The sequence below is a fragment of the Pollachius pollachius genome (assembly GCF_949987615.1).
Source record: "Pollachius pollachius genome assembly, chromosome: 9".
NCBI lineage: Eukaryota > Metazoa > Chordata > Actinopteri > Gadiformes > Gadidae > Pollachius > Pollachius pollachius.
The window spans coordinates 22,367,715-22,377,752 of record NC_136942.1 but is presented as its reverse complement, the minus strand read 5'-3'; the positions used below and the strand labels follow the sequence as shown (position 1 = coordinate 22,377,752).

The 10,038-nt window shown below is 47.8% G+C and overlaps 1 protein-coding gene across 2 annotated transcripts in view; it reads left to right on the top strand.

Moving 5' to 3' along the window:
- Nucleotides 1–565: 565 nt before the first annotated feature.
- The window catches only part of LOC307080589 (cingulin-like protein 1), a 13,660-nt gene continuing 4,187 nt past the window's right edge, over nucleotides 566–10,038 (top strand). Inside the window, exons 1-13 of one of the 2 annotated variants that reach the window (XM_079743363.1) lie at nucleotides 566–664; nucleotides 1,557–2,652; nucleotides 2,758–2,825; nucleotides 3,913–4,018; nucleotides 4,109–4,183; nucleotides 4,310–4,458; nucleotides 4,622–4,763; nucleotides 5,440–5,652; nucleotides 5,771–5,977; nucleotides 6,100–6,204; nucleotides 6,536–6,688; nucleotides 7,995–8,165; nucleotides 8,527–8,679. In XM_079743363.1, coding sequence (XP_079599489.1) covers nucleotides 1,573–2,652; nucleotides 2,758–2,825; nucleotides 3,913–4,018; nucleotides 4,109–4,183; nucleotides 4,310–4,458; nucleotides 4,622–4,763; nucleotides 5,440–5,652; nucleotides 5,771–5,977; nucleotides 6,100–6,204; nucleotides 6,536–6,688; nucleotides 7,995–8,165; nucleotides 8,527–8,679 — 2,622 coding nt within the window. In that variant the 5' untranslated portion in view covers nucleotides 566–664; nucleotides 1,557–1,572. Of the gene's footprint in view, nucleotides 665–1,556; nucleotides 2,653–2,730; nucleotides 2,826–3,912; nucleotides 4,019–4,108; nucleotides 4,184–4,309; nucleotides 4,459–4,621; nucleotides 4,764–5,439; nucleotides 5,653–5,770; nucleotides 5,978–6,099; nucleotides 6,205–6,535; nucleotides 6,689–7,994; nucleotides 8,166–8,526; nucleotides 8,680–10,038 lie in introns of both variants that reach the window. The other variant, XM_079743362.1, reaches the window with a different exon arrangement.

Below are 10,038 nucleotides of genomic sequence, written 5' to 3'. Positions count from 1 at the left end.
CAGTCAGGCTCAGTCCCACGAGACCAGAGACTGAGCAGTAGCCAGGCTCAGCACCACCAGGCCACATCAGTCCTAGTCTCACCAGTCCAAGCCCCTCCAGTTTCTCTGAGCCCCTCCAGTCTCTCTGAGCCCAACCAGTCTCTCAGCCCAACCAGTCTCTCTAAGCCCCACCAGTCTCTCTCAGCCCCTCCAGTCTCTCTCAGCCCCACCAGTCTCTCTCAGCCCCACCAGCCTCTCTCAGCCCCTCCAGTCTCTCTCAGCCCCTCCAGTCTCTCTCAGCCCCACCAGTCTCTCTCAGCCCCACCAGTCTCTCTCAGCCCCACCAGTCTCTCTCAGCCCCACCAGTCTCTCTCAGCCCCTCCAGTCTCTCTCAGCCCCACCAGTCTCCCTCAGACCCTCCAGCGTCTCTCAGCCCCTCCAGTCTCCCTCAGTCCCACCAGTAGTGGGACCAGTAATAGTCAGGCTCAGCACCACCACTCCCAGCCCAACCAGTCCCAGCCCCACCATTCCCAGCCCCACCAATCCCACTCCTAAAAGTCCCAGCCCCACGAGTTCCAGCCCCACCAGTACGGGTAGACGCGCCCCGGTCATTACCGCCCTCAGCGCGTCGTGAGGAGGAGAACTGCGCTGCACTCCGCTCTGTAACTCCGCTCTGTAACTCTTGGTAAGTTTCAGATTTTTACGAAAAGGACTATTTTGTTTTGTCTAACTTGTGATCGCTATACTGGGAGGTTTTCTCACACACAAGTCATTACCTGGGTAAATATTCTAAGGGCGAGGCGACCCAGAGTGTATCTGAAGCTTCAGCAGAACCGGATGACAAAGTCCTGAGTAGATCTGCCTTTACTGTTTTACTACTTTATTGTTCGCATTATTTAAATTAATGACATAATGACAATTAAAATATAGCAAATATCGTTGTTTCCGTACAATAGAAACGTTTTTATCGTCATAAAACGTTGACATTATCACTTTATCGGATTGGTGCTTTGACAAGCTTCCCGTTCTCTTGACTTGATCATAAACTTAAGGATGGCTAAGGACCGTGCTCTTCAGAATGAACGTGTTTTGTTTGGGCAGAAAAAAGGTTAGTTGTTAACAGTGACACACTTGTTAATAAAAAGCGTCCCCATATTGTCACAGTGCATGACGCCACTCAGCGGGGAGCCCACCGTTGCGCATTGTTGTCGTCATGCAGCTTGGGATGCTTTACAATAGCCTGCACTGTCATGAGCACACAGAACGGACTGTTTTAATTTCTCTGCCGTGGCAATGTGTTGATAATACGTATCAAGTTATTCTTTCAGCACAGCTGATGCGTGTAGCTCCGCCAGGGTGCTGTGTCAGTTAACTGTCATTCATTGTCCTCAGCTCAGGCGCAGCCCAGTGTTGTGTAAACAGTTACCCTGGCTATTTCACATGATATATGGCCTAACCACCCGACCCACTTTGCTTGTTTCGCAGTACACGCTCGCGGTTGGTTAGAATTGTAATTGTAAGCGTATACATGACTCTCAGCAGTCCTACCACTACTCAAAGTCCTCCTTGTGTCTCAGGTTCGCTGGAGTTCCGATGGAGCATCGCAGGATGAACATTTCCCCGGACATCAGGGTCCAGAGAGGCTACGTCCAGCCGCACAGTCGCCCCAGGAGCAGCCCGGACAACCTGTTCGGAGTGAGGGTCCAAATCCAGGGGACCAAAGGCCATCCCTACGTGGTTATGAACAGCAATGACCAGGAGAGCCTCAGGGATTCACCGGCTCCTCAATCAGAGCAGCAGGGCCAGAGGAGGGCAGGGTCTCTGGACCGGTTCTTAGAAGAAGGACCTGCTAGCCGAGGTCAGGTCACAAACTCAGAGTCCAGGGACTCAGGACGAACTGCAGCCTCCAACGAACTTCATTATCAGCGACACCCAGAGCTACTGCGACCTTACGACCCCGAGAGAAACAACCTCAACCTCCTTATCGCCCCACAGCCCGTCACAGACCCCCGGGCGTCTCCCTCTCCCCCGGGTCCCTTTCCCACTCAGGTCCCCCAGGCCTTCAGTCCCACTAATAGAGCCCGGATCCCGCTACCTGCCGGGGGTCCGGATCAAGACCACGACGAGCATCAGCCCGGAGAACCCGCCCCTCCAGGTAAAGGGGTCCCTGCCAGGTCCCCAAACTCCATGGAAACAGACACCATCCCCTCTGTGGGCAAGCTGATCGACCGCTTCAACAGCACCCAGCAGAAGAGGGGTCGCTTCGGCCCACAGAACAGGATCAACCTGGAGGACCAGAGGAGGTCTCGCAGCGTGGACAGCAGGAAGACCTCAGACTCCTCCACCTCCTCCTCCACCTCCTCCTCCTTCTCCTCCAACAGAGCCTCCTCTCTGAAGGGCGCCCGGTCTGGGACCTTGACCGCGGACGGCGGTCGTCCCCCTGAGGAACCAGGCTCCAGGTTCCTCGGCGGAGGCCCGGGCACACCGCTGACCCGTTGCAGGCAGCAGAGCTCCTCCAGCACCCAGCTCTACCAGGAGCCCCCAGGGAGGGAGGCCTCCCCAACACCTCCCCAGAACGCCAAACCAGTGCTCAACGGAGTGGGACGAGCGTCTCCACCCCGGTCCCAGGCACCCTCAAACCACGTGGAGGAAACCAAGGACAGAGATGCACAGGTAAAGAGTTTCACTACATGTATCAGGAAGATTCCTTGTCCAAAGGCTGTATAAACGTGCTGTTTGGTTCTTAAACAGGTCACTCCTGATCTTCTGAAAGGGCAGAAGGAGGTGTCCGCGGACTCAAATGAAGACACAGCCAAACAGATACTGTACTTCTATCTCAAGGATGGGTGAGTGTTTCAAACATTGGAGTATGCAGGACATAGTAGACCCAGGAGAATCAAGCTAATACCTTAGCTAGATGTCTGCTAGCTCTCTAACTAGGCCTGGTGTGGTCTGGTGCTTCCTGTGTAGACCTACTGGGCCTGGCTGATACTAGCTCTGGTTCAGGAATGTGTTGAACCCAACGGCACATTACTTATACACCAGATCCCTTTCATGGGCTCCTCTTGTCCTTTTGCCTTCTCGTCGTCTTCTGATTTCCTCTTCGTAATTACATTCTTAATTACATTCATAATTACATTAGGTAGGAAATAACATTCATGCCACTTAAATATAATGTTTTGTTGGCCCACCCGTCACCTCTTGCCCTCCTAGCATTCCTGAAGGAGGATCCTTTCTCTGCAATCCCTTCTTAAGGTCCCTTCCTGTTCCCACTGCATATGGAGGAGGTTCTCTCCTGCCTGTTCAAGGCATTCGGTCCGGGGTGGGGGAGGGGCTGTCAAACCTCATTTGACTGTGTGCCTGTGATGCCCTTTGAGGCTGAAGTTGTAGTGAATAAAGTCGACTTGACTAGAGGTGAGGGACATTTGTTATAAATATGAGGGCGAGTCTCCCTTGGCCCTCCCAATGGTGTTGGGTCCTCACACTCTCAGATAAGGGCCGGTGGTTACAGCTGTGTGTGCTCAACGCATTGGATTGGAATCCTGACTATGAACACATTTCCACACTCTTGGTTATAGATGGGCTTTAGTCTCTAGTCGCTTAATTGAGCAAGAATGTAATAATCAAATGATTTTTCACTCTACTGACTTGATAAAAATGGCAGCAATAATAATATTAATGGAAAAAACATTTGAAAAAAGGGATAAATGCATTAACTGTGTCAAAACAACATGACTCGTTGCTCTGTGCAATACGGTGCAAAATTTGTTTATCCACTTTCTCTAAGATCCTTTTTACAGTTATCGCAATAATGATGCGCAGACTATCATCAGAGACTAATCACATTAGTCTCTGATGCGCAGACTAATGTGATTATGACAGATATTATGACCAGGGGTTAACCCTGAAAGTGTGTTTACATTGGTGATTCAGGACGACTGATAACGAGTCCACAACAGAGAAGAAGGTCCACCTGGTGCTGGAGAGGATGAACAAGCTGAAGTGGAAGACAGCGGAAATAGTGGAGAAGGAGGAGAGGGTAAGCTCTAAGGCGTTCCTCTCCCTCATAGAGAGGGGTCTCTCTCAGTGATTCATGCTTCATGTGTTGATTACTACTACTGGCTCTAAGGATCTGCAGGGAAAACAGACTGCACTGGAATATGAGGTGGATGACTTGAAGAAACAGCTCAAGGTGGAGATTAAGGTACAACAGAGTCTGACCGTTACAGTTGAAAACATGTATAAAAACATGGAGGTTTAACTTCTTGTTGTACTGGATCTTTCTGTCTTTGTGAAGTTGGTCATCTATTTATTTTTGTACGTTCTGTAGAATGAAAAGCTGTTAGCCAAGGCCTGTGAAAAGGCCAGGAATGATAGAAAGAGCATGGCCGAAATGTTGAACAAGGGTGAGTTTGAGCTGTCAAAGCTCCGGGACCGGCTGGCTGAAGTGGAGGCTGACCTTCAGTCCACCAAACAGGAGTAAGAGCTTTATGTCATTTTAAAACCGATTGAATAAAAACATGTGGTCGTGTTGGTCACCAAAACATACTGAAGTGTGCAGAATTCAGTGTTTCAGTATTCAATGAACAGCATCAAGCCTTGATCTTAACAGTCAAGTGTGTGTTTTGCCCCGGCGTGTCAGGCTGGCCCAGCTGAAAGCAGAGCGAGAACGCTCCAAGACGGAGATGAAGGACCTTCAGCACCAGCTCTCTGAGATGCACGACGAGCTGGACCAGGCCAAGAACATGGAGGACATCAACGCAGACAAGGAAGTGCTTCTAAAAGTGAGGACCATTTGACTAATAGTTATGAAACTTTTAAGTCAAGATGAATTTAAGTTAGGGATGGATGGACCAAAAAACATAATAGTTGTTCTTACCTTGTGCGGCCTGCATTGTGTCTAGTTCAGTTGATTTTAGAAACAAGGTCATGCAGCATGTGGTACTTTATATTATTTCTTGTCCCTACTCCAATTTAGATTGCATGCTTTGATTGTTGTCAGCCTCCCTTGTAAGTGGCTGGATTACATTGTAGTCTGCTAGATGACTGGATGCGTCGACTGCTAGATGACTGGATGTGTAGTCTGCTGATGACTGGATGTGTAGTCTGCTGATGACTGGATGTGTAGTCTGCTGATGACTGGATGTGTAGTCTGCTGATGACTGGATGTGTCGTCTGCTGATGACTGGATGTGTCGTCTGCTGATGACTGGATGTGTCGTCTTCTAGATGACCGGATGTGTCGTCTGCTAGATGACTGGATGTGTAGTCTGCTGATGACTGGATGTGTAGTCTGCTGATGACTGGATGTGTCATCTGCTAGATGACTGGATGTGTCGTCTGCTGATGACTGGATGTGTCGTCTGCTAGATGACTGGATGTGTAGTCTGCTGATGACCGGATGTGTAGTCTGCTGATGACCGGATGTGTAGTCTGTTGATGACTCATGTTCCTGTCTCAGGATATGGCCCAGCTGCGGGACGGCTACCAGGAGCTCCTCACGGTTCAGGAGGAGCAGGAAGAGATGCTCCAGCTCAGGGAGGTTGAGCTGGCGGGCCTGAAGGCGGCCCTGAAGGAGGAGGTGGAGAGCCACGAGAGAGGTGTGACCACTCTGAAGGAAGAACACCTGCAGAAGGTTCAGAAGCTCCTCAGAGCGGTGGATAAGGCCAAAGAGGTGACTGAAGGGGTTATTTGGCTCCTTGTTCCAACCCACATATACTAATTTATTCCATGGGAAAATACCTTTTTTATAACCGCAATTGTTATTGCGTTGTTTGTGTCTCTGTTGTCAGAGCAATACTCTGCTTGGTCAAGACAAGGCCGAGGCGGAGAGAGACCGGGAAGCATGCCAAGACAAGTTCAGAGCCATGAGCCAAGAGAGGGGGCACCTGAAGGAGCAGGTGAGGCAGCTGGGGGGCAAGGTGGAGGAGCTTCACCACGCCATCAGGGAGGCCAAGGGCCTGGAGAAACAGCTGGAGCAACGGGCCAACCAGCTGGAGGTAGATGGACCTGAGGAGCACCTTAACCATTAAGGCATTAAGATCTCACTTCTTTGTTCCCATAGGGTGGGTCTGGTCAGGTAAGCTGAAGTGTGCTGTGGATGTTATGTCATTGCATTCAGAAAGAGAAGCAGCAGGTTGAACGCACTCTGATGGAAGTGAGGCAGAAGGAGGATCAGATGTCTCAGTCCAACCAGTCCCTCATCACTCGTCTGGAAGATGTCCAGGTACAGGCTGTTCTCAACAACCGCCTCATACCTTGGTTCTGCACATTAAGGAGTTAGTTAGTTAGTAACTGTTTTTCCATTTAGTGATTAGTTGATCATTTTTGAACATTGATAAAAGTCTTATTTCATTTCTTGAGTCATTGAAATCGAAGTACAAATATGTGCTGCTTAATCCTTCAGAAATGTGAATGTTTGATTCATGGATCGTTATTAAATGAATGCTTTAGTTCTTTCGGCTCGTGTTATTTGGAATTGATGTTGCTTTTATATTTTAAAGACTGCTTCATCTAAGGTACCGAGCTGTTAGCTTATCTCTGTCCTTTGTCGGCAGATTGAGCTGACCAAACTGAACCATGAGCATCGAGAGCTGAAGGACAAGCTCAGGGAGGAGAAGAGCCAGGTGCTGGAGCTCTGGAGGACCCGCCAGGAACTGGAGGAAGAGAGGAAGACCCAGGACCGCACGGTGGAGCAGATGCAGAAGAAGGTGAGAGTGGCCGCTCAGTGGGGGCTACCAGTAGTCTGTCTCAGTGGGAGAGAGCTTTACCCTCATTGAAATAATGAAGCTCAACCTGCCAATGAGTATTTAAAGAGAATGCACTATTATGAGTTGATAAGGAGAGGAGCACAACATTTAAATGTATATAATGTAAAACCATGCTTTTTAAATGTATCTAAGAATACACTTAAGAGTTTGGATAAAGAATCACATGAAAGTGACAGGAACTCCACCTTCCAACACACCTGAGTGTGTGAGTGACTCCTTTGGCAAAACTTTGAGTACACAGTTCATTCATCGTATATGGCACAGGTGTTTGTTGAAAAGGTGTTCATAACGCCTATTTCCTGAGCGGGTAGCTTGCTAAAATCACCTGGCTATGGATATATAGCCCTGATATTCAGAAGCTCTACAATAAAATTCAGAAACAAAAATCCCATGAAACTGGATGAGAAAGGTAGATAATCTCATTCATTAAAGCAAGTTGTAACTGAGTTAATATTGTTTTTTGCTCATGCAGGCCCCAAGTGTTGCTCGGAATCAATGCAACAAGACTACTTAGCACTGAACTGGACAGTCACAATTCAATTGTTTGAAATGTTTACCAGTCTTTATATTTTAAAGCAGCGTTAGGCTGATATGTTCTATGATGCAATGATATTCATTTCATTTGCAGAAACATGGACTGAAACCGAAGAGCTAGCCCTACTCAAATTCAACTTAAAAACCTGATAGTTTACTTTTCCTGCATTCTTGTCTCATTTCTTGTTAGATGTAACATCCACTCAAATGCTTGTTTTGTAGCCTTTGTTTTATTGCAATTGCATGTATTCATCTTTGTAAAGGGCCAAAAATGGCTCCTTTACAAAGAAAAGGTTGCCGACCCCTGTGCTAGTGTGACTTAAATGGCAGCTTTAATGGTGACTACTTTCTGATGTTTGGCTTTCATCAAACATCAGAAAGAACAGACCCTTAAGAACACCTGTTCCTCATTGCTTTAGTACGACGTTGTTTAGTTACTTTGAGTAAAGTGCAGAGCACCTCTGCTTTATGAAAGTTATGTTGACTTCATAATTCAATCCATTTCCAAAGACCTATCCAAATTCCATTTTAGTAATTGATGACATTTGAAGGCCTAATATTCTGCTTATAAGACTTAAGACTGTTTGAAGAGTATTTAAGACCCCAGTGTACATGTTCCAAAGCTCTCTCAGGAACATCTACACCAGAAGGCCCAGTCCTATAACTCACAACAAACAAATGATCTCTTGTGCCCGGGCTGTGACGGGGACAGATGAGCAGCATTATGGGCGAGTGCGAGGTCTCCACGGAGAAGCTCCAGCAGCAGGTCAACGAGGCGCGGGAGAGGAGCCAGAGGGAGCTCGCCGAACTGAGGAGACAGCTGGAGGAGAAGGGAGTGGAGCTGGACAAGTCCAGACTCACTGCCAAGAAGCTACAGGAAGAGGTGCGCCCTGCAAATCCTCTGAATTCCCACAGTGCCGGCAGGAAGTGGGCTAGCACACTTCCTGTAGAATGTACAACAAAGCTCGGTTGGATAGGTTAGGTATGAGCGAGCAGAAGAATAGTATGGAAAACTGCCAAAATAGTGGATGAAATAGTATTCCACATGACGTGGGGAGTAGGAAAATATGCAGACTACATATGAAGACAAGATAATAATAAGATATTTGGGCCAAAGTCAAGTATTTAAAGTATTTTTTTGTGTACATACCTGTCCACTGAACAGGATTGATACGTGTTTTGTATTCTACACCCCTCTGAACTGAATGTGATTGAACTGTGTAGTGTGTGTTGTTGTGGTCCAGCTGCTGTCTCTGGAGAAGGACATGCAGCAGAGCCGCCGGGAGCACCAGGAGGCCCAGGGGAGGAGCAGGCAGCTGGAGCAGAAGGTAGAGGAGCTGGAGAAGAGAGACCTGGCCACACTGGACAACCACCAGCAGCAGGTCAAACTCATGGAGGTAGAGGCCATGGAACACACACACACACACACACACACCCACACCCACACACACACACACACACACACTCACACACACACTCACACACACACACACACACACACACACACACACACACACACACACACAGACAGACAGACAGACAGACAGACAGACAGACAGACAGATTCATGCGCACACAAGGGGTTTGATTCTCTCCCCAAACACGAGATCATTCCCCCTTTAGTTCCTCAGGCCGTGGAAAATATTATTTTATACAAACATACAATGGTTTCATGTATTGAAACACGTCTCCTCCTCTCCCCCCCGTGCGTGATTCTGAACGGATTTGTCTGCAATCCTCAAAGTCTGATTGTTAATTCCTCGTGTCAATGAGGTTTATATCACGCCAATCGAAGGAAACTATTTGAAATGCACGTTCCGGGTATTTGATGATTACGGCACTACATTCATTCTGCACGGCTCTCACAAGAGGAAATCGGCTAATCAGTAAGATCCCGCAAGTAATTCTGAACAGACTTTTGTCATTCAAACAACTAACAATTTGTTTTCTTATGAACAGCCAACTAAGACGTCAGTTTTAAACAGGGCTGGGGGGTGTAGACGCCAATGGGACGGCCTGGCCAGACTCAGTTCATGGGCTCGGGTTCGGTCAGGTTTGATTCAAGCCCTGGCACACACACACACACACACACACACACACACACACACACACACACACACACACACACACACACACACACACACACACACACACACACACACACACACACACACACACACACACACACCCACACACACACACACGCTCTCTCAAACACACACACACATAGACACAAACACGCACACAAACACAAACACACACCGATAATTAAACCCAACAGAGTGTAAACTTGTGATGTGGAGCCAAGGGGAACAAATCTACTTATAGTTTTAATTCAATAGTTCTAAGCCTACTCTACATAACCCTCTGTAATTCAGAACAGTTGGAGACGCTTTCACACGATTCAAGCTTCTCACAGGCAGTGAAGGCAGGTCGGTGAATTGGTACACATAGATGATGTGAGATGGGGTGACGCAAAGCTTCCTGGAAGTGTTTATTTGTCCCTGCAATCTTGTGTGGTTATCTAAAACAGCCATCGCTGCTGAATAGGTGTCTCACCACCTGTTTGACGGGCTGATGACACAACACAGAGCTGTCATCACTGTTTACTCTGGGTTAAGCCTCGTGTTTACTGTAAGGAAGTCATCAGACCTGTCTCAACACAGCTAGGATTACCTTGGAAAACCAACCAACCTTTACTATATTATATAGTATAGCTAATGTTACTCTAAACAAGATATTTTATGTAATACAAT